A 25,950-nucleotide genomic window follows, 5' to 3' on the forward strand; every position below is an offset into this window, starting at 1 on the left:
CCTGTTGCTGTGTATATAATGTTAATGTTATTTATATTCATGATATTGATATTTATTTATTTTTGTGCTTGAGCCACGACAATCAACACTGATAGTTGAAAAATCTCCATCTTTACTTGAAATTGAAAAAGATTAAGATTAAAATGTAATATTGTACTTTTTTTTATCAAAATAAAGCAAAATGAATTTGTTTAAGTACATGATGTGTGAAATGTTTTGTGTAGAAGCCAAATCTATCAATGTTGATTACTATTATTGTAGTTCTCTTTATCCCCTGAAGAGGGAGACTTTTACTCAAAAAAGAAAAAGTTCATTTCGGGTCAGTGCCCGTTTTTTAAATCCTTTGACAGTTACATATAATGCAAATCATGATTATTAATGATTCACTCATTTGTTTGTCTTATGTTTTATTTGTCTTTATATTGAGTGAATTCAAATGAAACTCAACTCGCCGTTCCACCACAATACAATTAATTTATCTTTATTAATCTATTTTTCACTCTGTCAAAACAAATCGACAATAAAGCTTTATATACAGATCATAGCTAAGCTGACAGGCAGTGTAATCGGCACATGCACAACCATACCAGTTCATCTATATTACAAACAGGTTATTGGGAAATTAAACAATTAAACAAGGACAGAAAAGAAGAATTAAAACAGGAAAAACATGTACAACCCAGAAAAGGACGGATCCTATGATACAGCATCTTCAAGACAACGTCCAAACATATTTTACAAGAGCAGAGTTTTGGTCTTTGAAGGGGAAAGTTTTCCATGTAAAGCTCCCAAACTATATAAACCAATTGAACCAATAATAAATAGCTCACATTTTAATGATAAAAACACAGACTATTTTCAATAGCCTCTAACTATGAGGAGAATGTTATGTGATGTTTATCTACCTGACGTGAATAAAAAAGCGATTCTAAAATAATATTGGATGTCAAATCTATCCCATGATTTTAAAATAGCGTTGGCCGAGTCACAACAAATATAAAAAAGACACAGACAGTCTAACTCCATTCTGAACGTTTCCTCCGTGCAGACATACTCACTGTGTTTTCATTAAAAAAGGATGTAAGAGTTAGCTTTCAGTGCATTCTTTGTTGCCATAAACTTGACATGAACTGAATTATTAAAAAAAAACTTTTCCTGGGGTCGGTTATGAAGCTTTGGTCCCTTTTTTTAATTTACACTTGTCTTTTTGGTCCAGGTCTTCTGGCTTCATGTTTATGAGTCGGAGATAAACTGCAGATCCTCACAGCTCCTCAGGCTGTGAAACTGTCCGCCCGGGGGCTCACTCCAAGTAGCAAATACTGACTCTTAATCAGTCTCTGGGGGCACATTCAGCCCCCCACCCCCCGGCTGCACTCAGGTACTCAGGAGCGTCTCAAGTTTCAGATCGAAAAAAAGAGTGGAGTTTGGTAAATGGCGCCCTCTAGAGGTAGTCCAGCTCCAGTGCATGGCTCAGAGCTTCCAGATCAGGCCGACAGGACACCCTCCAGAACGGCATGTTCTTCTGAGGAAAACAAAAAATGAAATCCAAAGTTTATTTGAGGCAGATTATCAATCAATCAAAGATTAAATAAATAAAAACTTGGACAAAGAAACTGCAGAAATCAAGTGTCTTTTAAAGTTAAACGATGAGCTCTGGCTCATTTTTCAGCAGTATCACTGAATATATAATAATATAAAAGTGAGTTGTACCTTCTTGGCCACAGCCTCTTCTTCGGCTCCATCTCCTATCACCACGTACACTGCTCTCCGCCCGAATCTCTGGGAGATGCGCTCGAAGCAGCTCTCCTTGCCTTCGACACGAGGGAGAACCAGAGGTGGAAGTGTTACATTTAGATAAACAGTCTAACGGAGGTTGAGGCCTGTAGTGTTTATCATCTGTGATTGTTTCTCTCACCTGTTTTGGTGGCACTGTATATGTTTTCTATTGGGAAAGCTGAGCCCAGTCCGTACAGCAGCACCTTGGACAGAGCTGGGATGAGCTGGGTGGTCGTCACCAACACGTTCACACAGTTCGGCCTGAAACACACACAATTACAATATGGTTACGTTTAAGACCGGTGGTGTAAAGTACATTTACTTGAGTTTTACACTGTACTATAATATTCTGATGTGTATGTACTTTACTTTAGTATTTTCATGTAGTGCCACTGTGGCACTACATCTTCTATCTTCTAGCTTGCTTCTAGCTACTATCTTCTAGCTTGCTTCTAAAATATGATGCAATATTAAAGATTAAATGACCCAACTTCATTAAGAAGTTCAAATTACCTTCACATTAAACTGCTACAATATTTTGTATAAGTTCACATTTGTTTATTTGACAGTGACATGTTGTACTTCTTATCTTAAACAATAAATGAAACAGCAACAACTCAAATTTATTTGTATTATATTAAGAAAATATCAAATGGTGCTATAAATCAAATGTGAATCAATGTATTACAGCAGGAACTGACCTGGAGTTGATGAGCGCCAGAGCTTTGAGAGCCTGAGTCAGCCACAGGTCAGTCAGCACCTCCATCTCTCGCCTCAGCTGCAGCCACTCCTCTCGCTTGGGGCTGCCCAGCAAACCTGAGAGACACAAGTCCGACCGTCAGGGACGATCTGAACCCCCCCACTGCTCCAGCACATAAACCTGAACCCAAAGACACGGCTTTCCTTCGACAGCGGGACTTTCTGCAGTTCCCTGGACGGACGACTGTCTCGCATTAAACCCTGCAGCCAAAACCTCAGACACATGCTTTCCAGCCGAGTTGGAGCGGCCGGGAGTAATCAGCAGAGTCAGAGCCTGCTGAAAAACAGCTGACTCATCGTCCTGGTTGACAAACAAACATGTCTGGTTGCTGTCAGCGGGTCTTCACCACATCGTGATTCAGTTTGTTTAATAGGTCATACATGGGTAAATAAATATTTTTCTTAGAAAGATTTTCATTTTTGGAAGGAGCAGGTGTTTATGGTTATATCCTCGCTGTGTTTTGATCTTCAGCAATTGTTTGGTTAGTGAAATACAGCACGAGATGCACTTTAGTGAAGAAGGTCTACATTCTGCATCAAAAACTAATAAATCCCAGTCATACAACTTTGGTTTGAATCCGCACTTTTTTCAGTTCTTGACATTATTTGGTCTTTTTTAACCCAAGTTGGCCATCGGAGAAGTTGACATAGTCCAAACATCTTCACATACAAGATAACAGAAAATTCCTTTAAGTCTCAGTGTTACGTGTAAATAAATCGTCAGCTTACCACCAACATTATTCTTGTACGTGTTGTAGATCTCCTTGACTCTGCGGTATCGGAAAGCCAGTTTCCTCATCCAGTCCACCCCCCCATGGACCCCCGACCCCAGGCACAGAGAGCCGGCCCCCGCTGGGCTCTGGAAGCCGTCCGACCCAAAGTTGTAAGTGCTGCGGGATCGCAATACAGGAAACAGTCAGGATGTAGATCATAAAGACAGAAACACGCTGTATTCTTCCCTGAGCATCTTATAATGGTGCTATCGTCAGTGTTTTGAAGAAGTGGTACAACTGCATAAATCTTTGTGCTCTAGGAATTGATTCAAACTATTCAGGCTATGAAGAAGAAGGCGGTGGTTAAACCATTCATCACATTTAGGGAGTTGTGCCAGTGCAACCGCAAAAAATGTCAGGGACAAGAAATGCTTTAAAAATGAACGTAGCAATGAATGAAGCTTTGTCAGTAAGAAATCATGAAGTATATACATCCAGCGTGGGTAAATACAAAAAAAACTTTGAGATGAAAAAGGCCAAGTTCAGTAAAACAAACTGGAGAAAAGTGCTTTGGTGCAGTCTGGCACTTTGTCAGATCTCTCCTGAAAGTGCTTCAGCAAGTTTAATGCAATAAAACGTCTGGACGGAGCGAGACAGAGGGAATTATAAACAGATATTCTGATGAGGAATGAAAGCGTTGGATAATCCCGCGACATATTATACGGCTGTGGATGTTGGGAAAATAAAAGACATGCACATGCTTGCATGCATGAAAACACAGACACACACACTCCTCGTCTCATCTCCCTGCTACTTCTTGTTTCTCTTCCTCCTGTGCACTAAAGCCTGGAGGGCAAGTCTGGTTCACGAGCCACAGTCGAACCACCAGAGCGGCTCAGCAGAGCTTTAAGAACAGTTACACAGCAGAAGCTTTACCTCAGGTCCTGTCCGTTGTCATCTGATGCCACGTCATCAATATGAACCTGGTCACATTCCTGGGAAATGAAAAGGAGAGCGGATATGTCAGGAGATCCATTTCAGAGTTGAGCTCTGCACAGACAGGTCTCTCCTCTTTAGGGGAGCCTCTGAGAGTGATAGCAACTACAAAAAAAAAGAAAGAAAGCTCAAATAAAAGTCAGGGAGAGAGGAAATAATGTGTCGGGACCTGAGACAGGGAGGCGCCACAGGCATAGGACAGTCAATACGGGGAAAAGAGTGTAACCACCTAGGAAATGAAAGTAAATCTAAATTTTTTTATAGTGCATCCAATAAAAAAAACATCCCCTGAAGAAAGGCTCATTGTCTTTGACGAGCGCAGTAGCGTGCACGCTGTTCTTCTCTGTTGGACACTAATGAAATCAACCAAACCACTGGGATTAAAAACCACACTGGAGTTTAAACATGCGGCTGCAGCCAAAGCACTTCAAGCATCGCGCAGTTAAATCAGAGACTTGACCGCGCTTATTAATATTGGAGACGTTGGACGAAACGAAAACAAGAAGCATAAAAAGCTGACAGGAAGTGCCTCTTAAAAAAAGGACTCTCTTATTTCTCTGTCTTCTAGGTTCTGCAGTTACAAGCCTCTAAATCCAACAACCTTCTGTCTTCACATGAACACACACACAGAGAGAAACACACACACACACACACACACGTATGTGCAGAGACAGAGTCCTGGTGCATCTCCGTGTTGTGAGGCAGTGACCCGGGACAGACAGGATCTGCTATCACCTTTCAGTCTTTCTTTCCTGAGCCAGACAGAGACGCTACCTCATCTTCCCCCAGCTACACCTCTCCTCCCACTCAGGTGCCAGGCGACCCGGCACAGATGCTGCTACTGACCCAACAATGCAAATACAATACTGTACTCAAATATGCTCCAACTTAACTTAACTTGAACTTTAACCTACGAGGGACACATGCTAGAAACGTCATCAGCACATTTCCCTGCTTTATTCTCACATTGGCTCATTTGGACATTTTACTTGGGGGCTGGCAGGAAAAGTTATAATTTCAGGAAAATGTTCCGTGCATGTCTGAAAGCAGCTTTTATCTCATCATTGGTTCTCAATCATTTTCTATTTGGATTGCTAATGTCAAACAATCAGGCAGTCACCGATTACAATAAGGTGAACTCCTGCCCGCTGCTACTGCTTCCAGAGCGACAGGATAATTGCACCTGAGGACTCAGCAGCAGTTGTCAGTCGACCGTTGCTTTTGTTCTGAGCCCTGACAACAAAGGAGGGGATAAAAACCAGGTTTGCAAATGGCCCTGTTGGCTCCTTACCCTCTGCTCGACTGCTCCTCCTCCCACTTGACTAATTTTCCTCTCGGATAGTCAGACACACACCTATAATTACAGCACAAAGTGTACTTTCTCTCTCTCTCTCTCTCTCTCTCTCTCTTGGGCCAGCCCTCGCTAATCTCTTTTTTCTTCATTGTCAGTGGAAGGCTGAGGAATGCAGGATGAAAAACATGTGCACGGTTCGGTCGCTAGCAGGCGGTACAATCCTTTCATTTCTCCTCAGAGGTCGCCCTGAAGTCTCTGCTGGGTTTTCAGGCAGCGGGTTGAGTCGGACTGGGAGAGAGCGAGGACGCCAGCAGCGAACAACACCTCCTTTTACTGTTCTAGCTGGAGCGTCGCTTCAGGAAGGCAAATTGTTTGGAAAATGCTGCAGTAAGTGTTAAAGCAGGACGGACGTTTATGCAACGACAGCTTCGGAGCTTCGTGCCAGGCAGAAAAAAAAACTGCAAATGTCAAAGCTCTTGCTGGGATATTACAGGGAGGGTTTACTGGTCAGCTGTGGTGACGCCGTCACTGCTGCTATTTTCCAAATTACAGTAAGGAAATGCAATGTAAATAACATCAACATAATTGAATAAAAACAAGTGGGCAGTGAAGAAAATGCGAAAAAGTTGTAGTACTATCGAAAGGAAACAGAATCTCAGAGAGCAGTCAACAGAACGAAATGTCGTCCTGCAACTTTTTGGATTTTCTGCAAATTCAATTCTGACGCCGGTTTTCAAAACTCACCTCCAGATCGTTGAAGAAGAGTCTGGAGTCAGCCAGATTGAAGATCATCTCCTCCATCCACAGACCAAGAGACACGGCCTTGGACGAGTCCTGATGCAAACACACACAAGAACGCACACACACACCTTAGCATTAATGACTTTACACACAAATCGCTCCGAGGCTTAAAGGCTTAGCTGTGTATTTGTTAAATGTATATATGTGTAGCAAAGTGGAAATAACTTCCCCCTCAGGCTCAGTTATGATCTGTGTCAAATACACTTTTCGATGAGTGAAAACTGGTTTGACCTCGTTAATGCAAATGACGTAAAAACAACAGCTTCTCTGTCACTTCAGCGGCCGCGCCTCTGACAGTGAATTCATAAATAATGAAACCAAGCTGAGATTGATGGTTTTTTTGTACAGAGAGAATAATCAGTTAAATCAGATCCAGCATTATGAGTCCTGTCACTCTTCTCGTCCTGTCAGAGCAGCTGCCGGGCTCGTCCTCCGAACTCTCTTTCCTTTTCACTGGGATTGACAGAAACAGGTTTGAGGGAGAGGCAAGTGTGAACAGGCGATTCATCATATGTGTTAGTCAAACGCCGATTCTTATCTTTACTATCGCTCCTGACTCGGGGCCGGGCTCACGCCTCTGCGTTAACCTGCGTCCTGGGTGATCCGAACACGAGTGGGTCAGCTCACACCTGCTGGTAGAATGTGTCCTGAGTGACGGTTTCTGATCGGATCCACTGCCCCCCCCCCCCGCCCTCTGTGTATGTACAGGCCAAACAAACAAATATCACTTTGGTTTGCGAAGGAGGAGGCAGCGATGCACTGGAAACTTAAAGAAGAATGAGGAATTGGAAACATTACAGTTGGAACCACCCAAGATGTTTCGTTATAAATCTGTAGATGTCATTGCATGAGCTCGCTTTCTCCGTCTAAGTCTTATCTTTTTACCAGTAAGTGCACACTGCCTCCAACGATAATACTTAAATTCTGGACGTCAGTTGAGCAGCTGAGGGCTCATTGGGCGACTCAGGACACATTTCTTGTTAGCGTGCAAACAAAATACAGCTGAGCATGATGGAAAGGCCATTAGTTGTACTAATATATGATAATAAATATACAAAATACTTTCTGACTTGATGATGGTGCAGGAAACAGAATCATTAAAGCTAGTTCTACACCTAAAAGGATGAGAATAAAAGCTGAATCTGTCTATTGATCAACAGGAGATGAATTGACAGGTTACTTCTGTAACTGATTTGATATTTAATTAATTCCGTTTGAGTTCTTTTACGAGCAAAAGACCAAACATTTGGCAGAGATGCAGATTGATTAATGCCAAAAAATGTTGCAGTCGTATTTATCCACAGTTATCCTCCGGGCACTAAGAGAGTCTGAATCAAATGGATCCATCAGTTTATCTGATAGTTCTTTCAGAGAGTTTGCAGACAGGCCGACACCCTGGGGCCACGCCACTAATGAGATACACAGCTCCACCGAGTTTCTACCGAGAGTAATTAAATAAAATTGAAGGAAATTGATGAAAATCAATTGCTTCCTGTGATGAGGCAAAAAAAGAAGCAACTTGTGATTTATTTATATATATATATCATTGTTAAGCATGCTCACATGATTATTGAAAATGGCTTCCTCTGTTCTATTTACCCGACAAATACGCCGGAGCTTATTACAGATTTCATCGTTATTCCAGGACAAAGAGCAGGTAAATGATATAATGATATATCGTTCCTTTTCTAGATGTTTTCCATTTTTCTCTTTCTATCGACACCTCACACCACCAGGTCTCTCTGCTCGTTTCCTCTCCAGTGGAAAAGTAGAGCAAATACCTGAGTGTAGCGTTGCACCAACTTCAGCTCTGTTTGCCAATAAGAAGACACTAAACCATCACCCGGATAAACGCGTAAATCATGATGGGCAGGAAGACACACAGCTTGGGCGCGCTGTTGTTCACGACCACAAAAGAAGGTGTGTGTCTGCTCGCCGTGTCGTCTGCTCCACAGCGTTGGCTCGTCTCCGACAGCGAGACGGGAGGAACAGAGAGGTGTCAGCCAAAGGTGAAGATCAGACGAGTTGCCAAGCAGAGCTGTCTCCTGGCTCCTCTGAGGTTTAGAAACGGGCTTGATGACACATGGAGGGTAAATGGTGAAAATGACTAAACCTCCCCCCCCCCCTTGCCGCCTCCCCTCTTAAACAAAAGGGTGCAAGGAGAAAAGGGTAACTGGGGACTAAGGGCGGCAGAAGTTCAATAGGAGTAAGGAGAATAGGACGAGGGGCAGGATTGCAAAACACTGTCCAGAAAAGGAAGAGATGAATGCAAAGGATCAAGAGGGAGGAGTTAAGGGCTTAAGAGAGGTTTGTTCTGCTTATCTAATAATTGAAATAATTATCTGTAATCGCCTTCCTGCAGAGACAAACAAATCCCCGTCTGCTAATCTGAGACAAGAATTCACAGGGAAAGCTCCTGATTCATTCAGTTCCCACCTTCACTGTCAGGCAGGGGACGGCTGATATGAAAGACGGGCCTCCGGAGGGACACTCACACACTACATGGCGGAGGGGGGGGCTGCTGTAAGATGGATGAGATAATGGAGGAGCGGCTCTTCGAGTGGATCTCCAGCGTTCACCTCTGGCTCTTCAGCGAGCCGGCAAAAAACAACTTTCTTTCAACGCATCCATTTGTCTTTCCTGTTATTACCGCTGCAGGGCCCGGACCTGCCTTCACGTTTATACGCATCAAAAACATTTGTTTATGATGAGAGTTTAATAAGCTCATGGGAAGAGTCAGGGTGTCGAACCCAGGACTCAGAGCGGAGACAGCTCATGCCAGAAAAAAATGTAGAATGGTTGATCAGAGGCCGCACATTTAAGAGGAGGAGAAGAAAATAAAGCCCTGTGAGCCGCCCTGACGCTTTGGATTGTTAATCTGTTTCTCTGCTGTCACTCATTCAACTCCTCTGCTGCATGTCTGAGTTTTGATGTCAGAATCCGTCCAACTGAGCTTCCCCTGGATCCAGCAGCCGGGCCTTTTGGGTGGTGGGAGGAATCAGGAATTTTTGGCACATGAGTCACATTTCAACACATCCACTCTCTTTGCTCTCTATCTCTCGCTCACTGGCTCTTCCTCCCCTCTTTTATCCCCCCTCCTCTTCACCCCACTCTCTCTCCGTGGCAGAGGAAGACAAGAAAAAGAAACAACGGCATGCACGCACGCATCAGAGACGCTGCTCTCAAACTCCCATCAGCCTTGTGTCAACCCGCAGGGGGACCGTGAGAATTCAAAACACGGATCCGCGGCCAACAACAAGAAACGCACCACTGTCCGCCCCTGGTCAGCTGCCGGTCTGTTATGTGAAGACCCCGCTGGGTGTCAATCACGCCGCAGGATGCTGGGGTAGCTAAACAACCTTGGTGCAGTATGAAAAGAAACAAGAGGGCAGCAAGGCAAAACAGCCAGCGTGTGAAAATGCTCAGGGACGAGAGCCAAAGGTTGTGGACTCGAACCCTCGACTGTTAGTCAAATAAGCAACTGAAACAAAGGGCGAGTTGGCTGGAGAGTTTGTTGTTGTGAGGACGTTGTGCCAAACTGTACCTGGCTACCTGCTGCAGAGTCAACTGTAATGAAAGTGGGAGGAGCCGAGAGCGTGCACGTCTTACAGTGAGCGACACAGAGGGAGCGGTTGAGTTGGCCTTACCTTGCCAAATCGTGAGGAGAAGGTTCCCGTGAGGAGCGAATGGAAAATGATGATGGTTTCATCCAGGTCCCAGATAAACACCCGCTGCAGTGAAATAACAGATATGTAATGTTAACCTCATGAAAGTCTGTGTGTCTCTGAGAGCGAGAGAGAGAGAGAGAGAGAGAGAGAGAGAGAGAGAGAGAGAGAGAGAGAGAGAGAGAGAGAGAGAGAGAGAAAGATAAATAGTGCCGAGAAATACTGATAATTCTCCACAGTGTGAGTGTGTGTTTACCTCGATGTCAGAGTCCAGCGGTGGAGCCGGGTCACTCGCTCGTTTCCTGCCTCTCAACTTCCCATCGGACCCCCGCCGGGCTGGGACCCCCTCCTCTTTACCTGGTGTGGGGGGACTAGGCGGTGGGTGGTACTCTGCTGAGAAACACAGCCACACAATGAAGTTGCCGAATCGTCTTTTTAAACTTCAGAGTCTGAGATATTTCTTATATACTTCTTTTTTTTAAATCTGTCTTGTACTGTCGGTCCCAGAACTTGTCGAACCCAGAAAAAAATGCACTTAAGAGTTAATTAGTTATTAGTTAGTAAACTTACAACAATATTTTAAAAATACTATTTAGAACTACGCTACACGGCTTTGGCTCAGGGGGTTGAGCGGGTCGTGCACTAACCAGAAGTCTGGGAGTTTGATCCTTGGCTGCATAAATGTGTGTGAAAAGAACGTGTGTGGTCATTAAGACTAGAAAAGCGCTATTCTGAATATAAATACAGACCATGAAGACCATTAACTTTAATTCTTACAATCAAGTAAACACTTTAAAGTACTTGTCGATTCTCATTAGACAGATGAGAAATCATCTCATGTCAGTCCAATCTTCTCCTCAAGTTCAGCGAACTAATTTCACCTGGGGGTTGATTGCCAGGCTGCTCCTTCCTCTTGAACAAATTTAAAGGCTCCACATGCAAAACTGTAGCTGTTTCTTTACAGATGAGCCGGATCGCACTCACGTTACACTTTAAAGAAAACAATACAAAACAATTGCCCTATTGTCCTGACACTGTTTATCAGGTGTGTTGCAGTTAATTGGAGCAGAATCTAATTACTATCTCAATATGGGAGAAAAACTGTGAAAAATACACAAAAAGGACACGTGGTCGACTTCCCCCTCACCTGTGTGTGACTCTGGGCTGTGATTGGGCAGCATGACCGGGTGCTCTGGATGCTGATAGGCTAACGGAGCCGTGATGGCAGGGCTGATGTTGCTGCCGGTTAGGTACGGGCTGTTGTAGTGATGTGAGTTGTAATACTGAGAGTACTGACCCTGGCTGTAGCTCGAGTACGCTGAAAACTCCTGTCAACACAGAGACAAGCACGTCACAAACAAATCTAAATATACACAAGCAAAAGTAAATCACGGGTATTAGAGAAATGACAGCAGCTAAATTAAAACATTATTTATGGGGATTTTTACACATCTCAGCAGTAAACATTGGCTGAGGTTGAATTACACACCTGCTGGGTTGGGTTGAATGCGGTTGTACTGGAGATTGCATGGGAGCCTTGAAATATTCCAGATGGAATTCCAGCACCTGAGAAATGACGAGTAGAACAAACTATCAGATGATAATACATCATGCAGCATGAAAAACTATTACATTCAGTTAAATGTTGGGAGATTAGACTTGTCATGATTTTACAGCATCTGATATGATATTTGAAACTGAGCGGTGGACGTAATGAGCAGTAAACTTTGACTCTGTGACAGTTCAGAGCTGCAGGAGCTGGAGTGAAGTATATCAGTTATTGTTTATCATATATTCACCATTCACACGAGGTCTCGGGTGACGACCAACGACTCATCTACAATTATCCCAAACCAAGTCCAGTCAATTAATCTCCTCTTGGATGAGTGACAATTATGTTTGATACAAAAATACATGTGGGAAAATCCTATTTCTGCTGCTGCTGCTGCTGTGGTGAGAGTCTTCTCCGTTTCTACTCAAGCTAAGGCAGGAATGTCTTCCTCCGAGCCATTCTCTAACCAAAGTAAAACACTGTCTCACTCCGGCATCCTCCCGTCAAGTCTGTCCGTTCTGTTTGTGTGGCTGATTAATTACGTCTTCTTCACCTCCACCCACGGCACTGGACAACATTAAAAAACTTTCATTCCACCTCTTGTCTGTTTGCCTGTCGGCTGAATATCTCACAAAGTGTTTCTCTCTCTTTTTTTTTTCTGAATCACTTGCAGAAGGGCTGGGCATGAGCCGAGAGACAACGGATGAACTTTTGACACTGATTGCAAAAGAGTGTGTTAATTGTGTTTGTGCAGAAAGGTAATTTGAACCTGTTCAGGCAGATGTTTGGATGATTTACACCTTTCAATGATAGATAGGAAAGCATGGGGACAACTGAGGGCCTTGGTTTTTGAAAATTCGTTACAAAGAACAAATATAAAATGATTAGGCTGTATATGAAGATGGACAACACATGTCCACTTCCTTCTAATACTCAGAAATGTAGCTTAAATATCATGGATACGAACGCCACCATTTGGAGCCAGAGTCTAAAACGATCGCCATTGTTGTGACTGTTGTGTTGATGTACCTGTCGCTTCATTTCAGGTAAAACACAATTACATGGAGATGTAACACAATGGCCTTTTATTGACAAGCTCGACCTCAGCTGACAGATGATTGTGTGCACTGCAATTAGATATCATGTAGTCAAACATAAAACAGATCGGTATACACTCGCAGACGAGTTTGGTTTCCAACTGTAGTGTTGATTTAAAAGGGTGGGATTTGCTTCCTGATGAATTAAGACGTGTGGTGGAGAGGCCGTTTCAGTAATTAGAGGCGAGGGCTGGAAAGTTGAGCTGCGGTTCTTTGCCGTAATTAACCTATCCTGTTTGACTTCTAACCGTTGCTCCTCGGTGATCATCAGGACGGAGTCTCTTCTCCTCTGACGAGCTGAACTCTTTTCTCAATTCATTCCATCAATCCACTGCTGCTGTCTCCTGCCCCTCCCCCCCCCCCTAATTCCTTCCTCTCCTCTCCACAGTGCATGACAAACCCAGAGTAATGGCTGAATGGATGAACCACAGTGAAACCTCCAACAAAACAACACAACAGTCTTCAAAGCGGCTGAAGGGAAAATACAGGAGGTCTGTGGAGTAAACACAGAAAGGCTCCAATAGTCCCCATTTGGTTTCTGTTGTACACATAGTATTTTGATGGCTTTTTGTATAATGTGTGTGTGTGTGTTTGTGTGTGTGTGTGTCCTTGAGTATTGTGTACAGTATAATGGATGACATGGAAACATTCTGAAATCCTCCAAACATTTGGTTGTCGTGGCAGTTTATTACCGTTTGAAGTTTGCAGTTAATGATTTATGCATAAAAATATTCAAACAAATTTATTTTGTTTGGGAACATTGTCCTTCAAACTCAGACTGCACGCCGCTCAACAATGTTTGTTGGTCCAACAGTCGGGCTCTCGAGCAGCACAGTCATCGAAGGCTCTGTCGTTTGCGAGAGGTTTCATCAAAAGTGTGTTTACATGGATATTTACATTCCTGTGTAATGTCTGACATCTGAATATTCTCTTAAAGAGGGAGAGATATGGAAAACTAGAATCTGGGAGGCTGGAAATCTGATAGTGTAACCCGTTAAATTCACGGTCTGAATCAGGATTATACAGAATACCACTAAAAATCAGCACTACTGAAGAGTAATGACACTGTTGTGATAAAGGATAATTCCAGTGTTGTAGGCTTGGTGTCACTTCCATAACTTTTACTTTATCTTTGGCCCTCAGTGTCATAGACAACGATTAAAAGATCTTGGAGCTAAAAACAAAGTTAGGTACTTTGTATGTTAGTAATAATCTGTCATTACACAATAAATATGTGGTAAATACAGTAAATAAATGTTGATATGCTCGGTCAGTCTATAGATTGTGATGGATGTTTATAAGGTATAGGGTTCCGGTTGTGTAGAAGTGTAGATAACCTCTGGTTTTAACTTTTATCTTTAAGCTTGTGTTTCTCGGTTCACAAGAGCTGTCTTCCCACTTCTCAGCAATTAGCTGGATGGGTACAAATTAATCATAACTTGCAACTTGCAATAATTAGTGTAAAATTAATTTCTGGTGAACAATTAGAGGTGACAGAGTCAATCTACAACTATTTGGATGAGTGATAATCTCTTTTCCCAATGAGGAAACAGAATACTTTAAGTTTACATAAACCAGCTGGCATCTCGATCACATGTCACATCAGACAGCAAATCAAATCAAATGGACTGATCGGAGTTACTGACATTTAAATTGATTCACGTCACCTCAACAATTTGATAACATGCCAGAAAACATAGCACCTTCAAAATCAGACATTGAGCTGCAACGTGATTTAAATTATTTTAACTTCCTTGATAATGCCAACTAGCAAAAGCAGCAAAAGATTGTAATGCATTTGTAAAGCTTGCTCAACTACGTTTTCGTAACTCAGACATTTTGATCTTGATTTTGATTTGAGCTTGTTCTCTGCCTGCGCTGCAATGTTTCAGAATGGATGTTTCAAACGTGGCTTAATTTGCTCAACTGGTGTTTGTTTCACAGAAGAATGCTCAAGGTGTAGATTTCAGTGACACAGTGATTCTCATGCAAGCGACCAAAAACCTGACAAAACCCAACATTGCTTGATGCCAATAATTACAACTTAATACAACCACGGTATCGTCTAATACTAGGAGGATACTTGGTTCACAGCCAAATGTATTTCGACAGGATGAGACTACTCATAAAGTCAGTTTGACGTGTGATCATGCAGTTGGCCATGGTTGACTGATGTATTTCAAACTTTCCACTGTAGGAACAATAGTAAAGCTAACTTAAAAAACAAGCCACCATTTAACAGTACGCTTGCTCATGTAGGTGCACTTACACTTTACATCCACGTTACATCCCTCAACAAAACAAACTTAAAAAAAATTTGGAAAACACTGTCTTCAAAGCGCAAGTTCATATTACATTTAGTGCTAGTATCACTTCCTAGGCATTTTTAAAACCTTGGATTTACAGTATGTAATCACATCAAGGAAATTCAAAGTACCATCCACCCATCATGTTTACAGTTTCTTTTACCGTTTTGTCTCTATTTGACTCACAGTGGAAAACAGGGTCTTGCTGCTCCCCCCCCCCCTAAAATGCACCTTAACCCCCGACCTCTCACACACAAGGTCAATTTTACGCTGCTTTCAAAGCCATAAAGTCGCACTGAGCGAGTCATGCTCTGGGCGCCGGGCGACTGAGGAATGTGTACAGACAGACACACACAGACCCACACACACACACACACACACACACACACACACACACACACACACACACACACACACACACACACACACACACACACACACACACACACACACCAAAGCATACCACCACTTCTTACATGAAGTTGGTGTTTGGCAAAGGCCCATATACCCATCTTTTGTTTTTCTACATTATTCTGTTTTTCTTTTCTTCCACCCCCGACATTTCTTTTCCCTTCTTTCTATCTGTTTTCCTACTCTCTCTCTCTCTCTTTTTTTCTCTGAAAGACACAAGTGCTCGCATGCTGTGTTGTTGGTCTGAGCGGAGAAAGGGGGCCTGACCCCGAGAAAAGAGGAGGGGTGGGGAGACTTTTGACGCCAGGAGTCCAGACCGCAGCTAATGGAGAACAGGTGTGGCAGAGGGAAGGAGAGAAAGATGACGAGAAGAGAGGAGAGTAAAGGAAAGAGGAGGAGGAGGAGGAGGGCTAACAAAAAAGAGTGCAAGAGTTGGGAGGATAAGGAAGGATGCTCCTGCCAGTAATTTCAACGATAGTGAAAGGTCTGCGTGCTGGTTTGTGTGTGAGAGTGTGTTCTTATATTCAGTGTTTACAGAGTTTCAGACTGACCGTGTGTGTGTGAGTAGCTGTAGAGACTCGGACTGGGAGTCGAGCTGCTGAAGTTCGAGTATCCCAACAGTCCTGTGGTCTGTCCTGGAGAGTGACTCAGACCGTCCTCTGTTTTAATATCTGTAGAGAAAGCAAAACATTTACTGTATATTCAACCGTATCCACACCAAGCCTAGAGAAGACAGAGGAGACTTATCGGTCAATAACTGATTTAGTGCAAAGTTTGATTGACTATTATCCCTGGGGCTTTGATCGGTTAGCTGATAAAAACAAATTATGCATTTGAATGAACGTGCATGTAGATTTGTCTAACTCATGGAAATTATTTTCTTACAACCTCAACACCATTTCCTCATATATCACAACAAGCTTTTTGCAATTGCAAATTAAACGTGTGCTCATCTCACGTTTACCACTTTACACACTGGGTGTCATCTGTCTCGTTTCCTCGAGTTATACTGTACGTAGTTGTTGTCATATTGTTCTTTACCTACACCAAAGAGTTTATGTTATCACCCCTGTCTGTTTGTTTGTTTGCATATTACCATGAAACCCGGTGGAACGATTATTTCAAAGATCTGGACAAACGGTCTGATCCAATAACCTTTAAATCACTTTCTTTAACATTTTGTTTCTTAGGGAATAATGAATTGATCTTGTTTTAATTATTAAACTAGTATTTCTGTGTTTGTGCCATTTGTTGCGGAGCCAATTAAAAATCAGGATCTAGCTCATTTAAATGTGGTGACAAGATAACATGGATTCAATTCAATCTATAATTCACACGTTCTTTAATAGTTGTATAACTATGTCTAAATGATGGTGATGGAGTTGCTGCAGAATTTAAGGGAAGGGTTGGGCGCTGGTGAAGGTTTGTCCTCGGATGACATTCATATCGGGTTTGTTCATGAACAAAAAAGCTGAGTCATTCTGACATGCAGAATCTAAATACCTGTTTGGAACATGACCAACATTTCATTAGCTTCTTTAGAGATGATTTTTCTGGACGTGTGTACTCACTGTACGACGGCATGCTGTAGCCCTGCGTGTGGTGAGTGTACGGAGCGTAAGGTCCCGCCGGCTGGAGCGCCGGGCTGTACTGGGTCTGTCCGTAAGCAGCCATGACGCTTGGTCCTGCAGCAAGAAGAAACAATGAGGAAATGCACAACCACAACATGTGTCACGGTTTGAGGTGATGGTGGGGAAGTTCATGCTCAGCTGTCAGAGACATGGAAATATATTAACAGGTTCTCTTTGTGTTAACAAGTAGAGGAATGAATGCGGCAAACAGGATTAAAAGGGAAGTGCTGGGCTGAATCTGAATCTGAAATTTAAATAATTCTAAATAGGGACGAAAAAACTTTCGGACCTCTTTCACAGTTCTCTTTTCCAACAGACTTGAATCTGTTAGTATTTAACATTTTAATGATGATAGATAGAGAGACAGAGAGAGAGAGAGATACATAAATATATATATACATAGAGATAGATAGATAGATAGAAAGAGATAGAGATAGAGATAGAGATAGAGATAGAGATAGAGATAGAGATAGAGATAGAGATAGAGATAGAGATAGAGATAGAGATAGAGATAGAGATAGAGATAGAGATAGAGATAGAGACAGATATAGAGATAGAGACAGAGATAGAGATAGATAGAATGATGGAGAGATAACAGAACAGATATAAATTCTTAATTTCATAAACAAACGACGAAAGCTCACCTGTATTAGACGTGATGAGTTTGAAATAGACGATGAGAAGCTCTGTGAATGAGGCACTGTTGGAAAAGTCACATGAAAACAGATTAAAAAATGAGGAACAAGGAGGAAAATCTACAGCTTCAAGAAAAAAAATTTAAAATGTCACAGAGAGACATGTTTGTCAAGTTTGAAAACTTTCTCACATTTAATCTACAGTTTGTTTTGCTCCGTCCTTGTGACCAGAGGCTGTTCTGTTATTCTGCAGCCGGCTTTTTCTCTCACCTGCCTCTGTAGCTTTCTCCTCTTTATCCTGTCACGCTGCTGTTCGTCAGGTTCCTCTCAAGCCGTCAACTCTCCTGTGGAAACAATAGCAAAGAAACACGGCGTCAGGATACAGGTGTGCAGGGGAGTGACACCCGGCGACGTGCCTCAGGCTCCGTTTGCATCAGGATGGCGAGAGGAGCGATTCTCTCCGTGTGCTCGTGTTCAAGAGGCGAGAAGGTTTATAGAACAAGATACATGTGGTATCGGTGAGAAGAGCGGGGGTCTGACAGTCAGATGAGTTAAAGAACCCTGACAGGTGACATTGTTTCTTGGGAAAATGTTACAAAACGCTCCGCTGCACCTCTGCTGACTCATTCTGTTCATGTGGCTTCTTAAAAGAAATAAACCAGGAAAAGCACCCAGAGCTAGGCTGCGGTCCAGATTCTAAATAAGAGCAGAGTGTGAGTTAGTCATGATCCTCCGCTCAGCACAATGTCTCGCGTACATTCTGATGATAAGAAGAGACAATAGAGCTTTGTAAGACAACAGACACTCAGATAGGGTGACACAGTGAGACAGAGGGAAATATGCAATACACTTTCCAATGGGGTTGTAGTGTACTTCTGTGACTCAATGAGCAGGACTGCTGTGACGAATTCTCACTGTTTTTTTTGGCATTGATGAGCACATTCGGTATTAAATACACTGAACTAATCAAAGTCATTAAGATATTAATGATTTAAATTTCTAACTATTGGGTATATCGTGTATTATGCATATTCACTATGGAGCTATAAAATACTTATCGTGTACTACGGCCCAAACCATTACCATGACAATATGAGTAGGCTGAAGGTGAAAAAGTCAATGTAACATGAATTAGTCAAAGTAACTACTGCAGACTGCAGAGTTTAAATCCCAATCACACAAGGTGGTGGTCAATCTAAACTGTGGGTGATCGAAGCTGTACTGAGAAACGTGCAGGTGTACGTCTGCTCTTGTCTGTAGGACCAACACAATGAGTTCCATTAGAGGTACATCTCTATTATAATATATTTTGCAGCACCTGTTTGAGGAAAAAGACCATAACCGTAACCAGCATCTTTAGGGTGAACTGGAGTGTTTTCACGGAACCATGGTCCAACATCCATACCGACCTCATGCTGACTGAAGAGGGAGCAGGTCGGGACCAAATCGCTGCATAGGGGCATATTGCTTCAGTGTTTGCATGTACAATGTGTTTTAGAGAATTAAAAAAAAGAGTCTAAACTCTCTTGTTTCCACAACATCACCACAACCTTTTTGTTTATTTGTGCAAAACAGGCCGAGCTATATTCCATTAATTTAATTTCTGTCTTTGTCCCCTCCTTCTGTCTCCGTCTCTTTCGCCTCTGGGCCATTCCAGTCCCGCAGAGCTGCAGCTAACTGCCTGACCTCCGACCTCTCTGACAACACTACGACAGAGACAGATGACAGTCATGAATTATAGGGGCAGCGGGGTTTTTACAGCAGCAGAGAGGGATCAAGGTGAGAAGGGAGGGGGGGGAAAGTAAAGCTGAAAAAGAGACAGAAACATGTGAGCAAAAGCGTCACTGTCGGTGGTATTAAAAGCTTTGGGCAGAGTCACAGTAACGTTTGCGCCGCTCTCAAGTTATTAACGACTTGGACAGAGCAAGAAAACACATCTCGTGTTGTGTCAGCTCCACTGATGACGCTGAACTCCTGGCTTTGAAAACAGCCACGATGGTGTTTGGTGTTTTCTGAGTAAATAAGTGCTTTTCTACCGTGAAGCAGCCGCAAGGACTCTGGGACCAAAAATCCACCTGCACAGTGTCAGCTTAATGGACATAAAGATAACAGACTGTAAATCTGTCACTAATGAGGTAATTTACTGTTTGTCAATAATAGCCTTTAAGAGAATGAAAAAAAACTAGGTATCAATGGCCTTATTATCTTCTAATTGGGTCTAAATTTACTTATTTTACAACTTTCTATAACTGATTGGCTCAATCGATCCAACAGTCCCCTTATGCAACCACATTAAGATTCACTAGATACGTTTTTTTTTGGGGGGGGGGGGGGGTCTGCACCAAATAACACATACTGTAAAAAGTGTTTTTAAAATTATTCTCTGAGAAATCAATAAAATGTTGAAAACACCCTATTTCGCAATATTAAATATATATATTTTTTATATATAAAACAAATCACGGATCCGCGCAGGATCGTGTTCTGCACTAAAATTTTAATTCCCTGACCGATACCACATCCTTCCATTAAGTTTCATGGTAATCTGTCCAGTGGTTTTTGTGTAATCATGCTTTAAAACAAACCAACCAACAACCAAATGGACAAGGGTGAAGACAAAGGTAATAATAACAAACCACCAAAGTAGGCATCAAATCATGACTTTCAATCTAACACACGTGTTCATGTGTTTTCTGCGTTTCTGCTAAGCTTTTATTTCCATTTCAGAAATGACCATTAAACCAGTTTGAATCTGATCAGAGAGCCGGATCCGTCCCACATCACAGACTGTGCAGCTCAGGAGAGTCACACTGATCCAACACTACACAGGAAAAACAAGGAAAGTGCTAGTGTGCTTCCCTGCAGGGATCAAAAATGAAAGCCTGTTCAGAGTCCTCTTGACTTCAGCTGCATCCCTGCAACGGTCCTAAATGCACGCACATGCATGTACACACAAACATGAAATCTGTGTGTGACACAAAGGCACTTCCTGGTTCAGGGTGAGGCCTGCGAGCAGGGCGCACAAGGCCATGGGAACGGCAGGACACCGGAGGGAAGACGAGCGCGGCTCAGCAGAGAAGTGGAGGGCTGAGGGCTGAAACTGAAGCTAAAACAAACCCAGCAGGGCCACAGGAGGCCACAGGGCCACGAGGCCAGTCCCACCAGCTTCACCTGGGTCCCAGGGTTCTGCTAGACCACTGCGTCTTTCACGGGTATCGAATTCGAGCCTTTGTGCTGACGGATTACATCACAGGATGGTGTGTTGTGCTTTAAGTTGACATGTCATCTGATACAGTTAAAGGAATACACGGGGTTTATGCACATTAACATGTTCAACTAGGCTGTTGAGTGACGAGAAGATGACAGACACGTTGATCCATTGATGATCCCTCGGTGTCAACTGAGGAGTCGTGCTCACAACAAGGTTGCTCGAAAACAACTGAAGATCTAAAACTATGTAGATTGACTCTCCACCGAGGAGGTTATGTTTTAACCCCTATCCGTTGGTTTGGATTTGCACTGAACCTGATACATGGGTGTCACATGGACCAAGAAAGAACCCATTTGATTTTGGTGTGGATCAGGACAAAAGTGCAGGTCAAGGATTTCTTTTATTTTGTATTGCTATTTTTCCATGGATTTCCCACAGAATAATTCATGGACATATTTAGGCGACTAATATCAACAACTGTGTGCAATTTGTTGCAGGGGATCTTTGGGCCGAAAATAGTATAGAGTTTACACAGCTTGTTTTTCTTTTGTAGACCTGTGTAAACTGCTGAAATGCCCCCTTGCCAGTGGAGGAGTTTGCCCAGAGTTTCATGTTCAACGTCACGAATGCCGCAAATACTGAGGCGCTCCCTGTCGACCTGCTGTCTTTCCAAATTAGTGCATTCAGCAAAGGTGTCTCCTTTCCGTCAAAGCCGATAAAAACCTGTTTCCACTGAAGAGTTTAATTTGACTAGGGAGTGAACACCAACTGTATCCATTCATATTGCAGAAAAAAAATTGTCCTTAAAGGCAGCAGCAGTAAACAAAACTGTCTCTGGTCAAGTGTTAATATACATTTAAAGAAAAAAAAGATTTCTTAATCTAATTAACTTTCAACAACTAGATTATTTTCATCTTATTGAGCCCTTAACTCCATAGGATCCACATGCGACATTTTATGTAAGAAGTGAACTGAAGAAGTTGTGGATGTTGCATGCTAAGAAAATTAATTATTTACATTAATCAAAAATGTCAATAAAATGTCACGCGTCTGATGTGTGTGTGTGTGTTTGTGTGTTGGGATAGAACGTTGTGTGCAGTGTCAATATATGTGCTGTGTCAGTGTTTTTTTTTTAACGACTGGGTACAACAGGCCAGAGTCTGTGCCCCCCCCTCTGATCATTTGACCTTTTCTAGAAACATTATGGTTCTGGATCAGCAGAGGGACGAGGTGACTCTCGGCTCTGTTATGGTGCCATATGGGACCCCACCTGGAGCCCCACATTCGGACAGTCTGCCTAAGTGCCTGAGGGGGGGTGTGAGAGCTTGATTCATCTCTACACAAAAAAACCCTCTCTCTCGCCCTCTCTCTCTCTCTCTCAGTGGCTGATAAAAGACGCAGAACAAGGGGCCAGTATTTTAGTTTTTGTGTGACACTATCAGGCTTTTCCGTGGTTGAGATCGGTGCCATCTGGCAGCTTCTGCCCTCTTTAGGCACCTTTGACACACGGCTGACAGTTCAACACGACAGACTGCAGAGGAAAGATAGTAAATCATCCAGCATCTTATCTCGGTAATATAAGCTTTAGCATCACAGTGCCTTTTTTTCCCAACTAATTCCACATTCAGAAGTAAAAACAAAGCCGACACCTCCTAAGATCAACAGTTTTTATCTTCTGGTCTTTTTTAAAATCTCAATAAAAACAGAGAAGCTGAACTTTCCGATGCTTCAAACTCTGATAATACTTCTAAACCAGATATGCACCAAATGAATTTCTGCACCGATAAAGAAATGATTAAAAAATACAATCCAAAAGCACAAGAATGATTCAGTTCTGCTCAAAGTCAAGGCTGCAACTAAGAATTTTTTCATTATTGATTCTTGAACCAGTTATTTTTGTGACAATGCCAAATATAATAATTTCCTGTTATCCAGACGATTTAAAATTTACAAAAATTACAAAACCATATGTTATAAAACTTGGACCAGGGCTCATTTGGATTTTTGTATAAAATAGTTACTTAAATGATTAATTGATTTAAAAAAAGATGATTTTGACTCCAACAAAGAGCTTCCAAAAACTCACAAATTGCCATCGCGTTTGCCACAATATGTAATTATTTTATATTATACTAAGGTGTGAAGTGGTGTAAAAGAGAGAATTGTAGAAAATGAAACATTTTCAAAGAGCAAATTGAATTTTGTATATAAGTTGTGCAGAGTGGAGCTGGTGGTCTGTTAACAGATGTTCGGTGTTCATAACCCACCTTGACCTCAGCAACCAGAGTCTTCATTAAGAAGCAAATGTATTCCAAGTATGTGTGTGTCGCTGTGTGTGTGTGTGTGTGTGTGTGTGTGTGTGTGTGTGTACGTGTGTGTCCAACAAGCACTTGCTTTTAAGCAAACTGACTCCTTTACTCCACAGCGACCGCATGCAGAGTGATAATAAGAAGAGGAGATCCTGCAGAAGCTGTGGATACTCAGCATAATAATTACACAATGAATTTCAGCATCATCACTGCCAGTAATGACTTTGGAGGATGTGCAGACTGTGAAGGAAACTCTCAGTATTCCAGCTGAATACTGAGTTTATGTTTAGACTTAACACACTAATAACATACTGTTTCTGTTCACTCTGAGATGTCATCATCAAAAACAATATATAAGTAAGTAAATAAACATTATAAACAAAAAGAGAATGATAATGTCGACAGCAACCTGTTTGGGTTTCGTCGACTCCACAGTGCAACACGGACATTTGCTGAGTCACCGAAAAGCAAAAGCACAAGAGTAAGATGTTCCCAGGTTTCTGTCACCTGATTATTATCTGTGTGATCAGCACTCGTTCCCAGATTATAACTCAACTGGGGTGTTTGCATCAAGCACAATACATCAGGAGGCTTGAGCAACCGGTTCAATATGAGAGGGATCCCTGTATAGACACACACGCACACACACCCACCCACACACACACACACACACACACACAGAGCAGCTTTGAAAGAAATAGGGGTCATTCTATGAGAGGCTCTAATTAATCTCTGGCAGCAGTGAACCTGTTGCCAACTCTCTTCTCTGTAACTTTAGACCCGGTGGCCTTTTCTTTCCACTTGACTAGCTCCTGCTACAAGTCTGCTTTAAAGCCAGAAGGGAGTCCCCCCCCCCATCCCCCAGTAATCAAATGCTCTGAATTCAACAATGCCAGTGTCTTTATCTCTGTTTCTCCAGCACATGCTCCTCACTCCTCTTGTAAATGACTTCTCACAGAATTTGGCTTTCTGATCCTTTTTGTTTCTTTCTCTCATTCCTCATCACTCGCCGCCACTGCCCCATACCCCGGCGCTCTCACTCTCATAACAACCCCTAATCATTTTCCACTGGTAATATTGCCAAATCCGAGAAGGACCACCTACCCCAGAGCCCAGACCCCTTCTCCCCCAGAACCAGTGCCCTGAGACGGGGGGTCAGAATGAGGGACAGCTGGCAGACCTCCCAGCAGCCCCCGGGAGGAGCGGGTGTGGGGTTGGAGGAGGACTAGGCTGACCCCAGTCAGATGGTGGTCTGGCTCCCAGGTAAAAAACATCTGGTCCAGTGATGGGAGGGCGGTCGCACCCAACACACACACACACACGTGCACACTCGAAACTGACACACGCCTGACTGCATGAGTGCTCCTGGCTTCTCTAATGAACACACACACTCCCAGACCCGCTGCTTTATTAGTCATTAGGACAGAAAGGTTGGCCCTCCATCAGTGTCCTCGGCAGACGATGGCGAGTGGCCGCCCTAGTTGCTAACAGCTGGCCGGGCCGAGCTCCCTGGTAGCTGAGGCTCGCAGGCGTTACAGGCGGACTGAGGTCCAATTACTTGTTTACTGGTAGATTTACTGTGTGTGTGTGCGAGAGAGAGAGAGAGAGAGAGAGAGAGAGAGAAAGTGAGGAAAAAGAGGAAGCAAGAGAGTGATTAACACCCTTTATTAACGATCAATGCAGATAGCAGAAAATGGAAAAACTCCTGTTTATCTTAGTGAGGAAAACTGATGCAGAGGAAAAATTCTGACACCTAAGAAAACACTCCCAGAGCCACTGGGACAATTATTAAAAAAAACTTTCTATTTCAGTGGAAAGTACCCAAACGGCTATTAAGCACGAAGGAATGAAATATGGTCACAGTGGCTCGGCTACGATGTGTGTGGCTCCACCGTTCTCAGGATATGATAAGGAGAGCGGAGATCGCCACAGAGACAGCTGCTGCCTGCTGACACACACATCACCACGAGGCCTCCGCGGGCACTCGCTCCCGCTCGCTCTCTCTCTCTTTCTCCGTGGCTTAGGGGGAATTAAAAAAGGGAGGGAAGAGCGGGAGAGGGGGAGACATTTAGGGGGAAGAGAGTGATCACTTCTGAGCCTAAAAACTGTTTGAGAGGAAAGAAGATTAACCAATAGTGTCACAAGCAACTCTTCAGAGGTCTGATCTTTCATTTCACTGAACACACTGACACGCATGTGAAGATGAAGAAGTCTCACAACAAAACACACACACTTCTTCTGATATGAATGTATTGTTCCATTAATGACCAAGCTTCTGTATCACACAAATGTATTGTAAAAAGTGTGGAAGATGCAAAGCAAATACTCACAAAGGAAACGTTGGCTAAATTCATAATGAGTAGAGAAGAGGAAGTGAAATTTGAATCAAATTTTTTAATCAAATTAAATATCTTTCTTCTAAGTTAACATCACCTCTCTGTTGTTTCTAAGCCTTAAAATTAAATGAACACATAATTATCTATTTTGCTTTGTACAAAATAGCTGTGAGACAGCTGCACATGTGAGATATACATGAATGCTGCCTTAGTGTGGACATATTTGCACCTACAGATGTTTTTTACATGAAGTACGTTGATAGTGATACTACTATAAATTATAGGTAAATAAATATATACACAAATAAACAAATATTTAGGCATTACTTTAAAGCAGTCTTTAGTGTTTTAATACATTTATAGAGAATATTTAATGGTATTTTCAACAGCACTTGAATTAATACTAAAATTATTTACTGAATGAGTTTGTCATTGTCAAATTGAGCAAAAACTAATGT

The 25,950-nt window shown here is 42.6% G+C and overlaps 1 protein-coding gene across 1 annotated transcript; it reads right to left on the reverse strand.

The window, feature by feature from the left end:
- Positions 1 to 1,441: 1,441 nt before the first annotated feature.
- eya2 (EYA transcriptional coactivator and phosphatase 2) lies at positions 1,442 to 17,044 on the reverse strand. Its single transcript, XM_061070272.1, has 13 exons — positions 16,942 to 17,044; positions 15,922 to 16,041; positions 11,494 to 11,570; positions 11,152 to 11,332; positions 10,261 to 10,397; positions 9,987 to 10,070; positions 6,283 to 6,372; positions 4,185 to 4,243; positions 3,265 to 3,425; positions 2,478 to 2,592; positions 1,916 to 2,037; positions 1,711 to 1,811; positions 1,442 to 1,522 (listed from the first exon to the last, which is right to left on the reverse strand). Exons 1-13 carry the CDS (start codon positions 17,042 to 17,044, stop codon positions 1,442 to 1,444), a joined length of 1,431 nt encoding a protein of 476 aa, XP_060926255.1.
- Between the last annotated feature and the right edge of the window lie 8,906 nt (positions 17,045 to 25,950).

The sequence above is a fragment of the Limanda limanda genome, chromosome 4, assembly GCF_963576545.1.
Source record: "Limanda limanda chromosome 4, fLimLim1.1, whole genome shotgun sequence".
NCBI lineage: Eukaryota > Metazoa > Chordata > Actinopteri > Pleuronectiformes > Pleuronectidae > Limanda > Limanda limanda.

Bases quoted from the DNA above. Each gene is read 5' to 3' on its own strand.
- eya2 (XM_061070272.1), bottom strand. From the start codon at position 17,044: ATGGCTGCTTACGGACAGACCCAGTACAGCCCGGCGCTCCAGCCGGCG. The intron at 16,042-16,941 runs GTGAGTACACAC...CTTTCTCTACAG, and splicing joins CTACAGCATGCCGTCGTACA to ATATTAAAACAGAGGACGGT. The intron at 10,071-10,260 runs GTAAACACACAC...ATTTCACTGCAG, and splicing joins CGCTGGACTCTGACATCGAG to CGGGTGTTTATCTGGGACCT.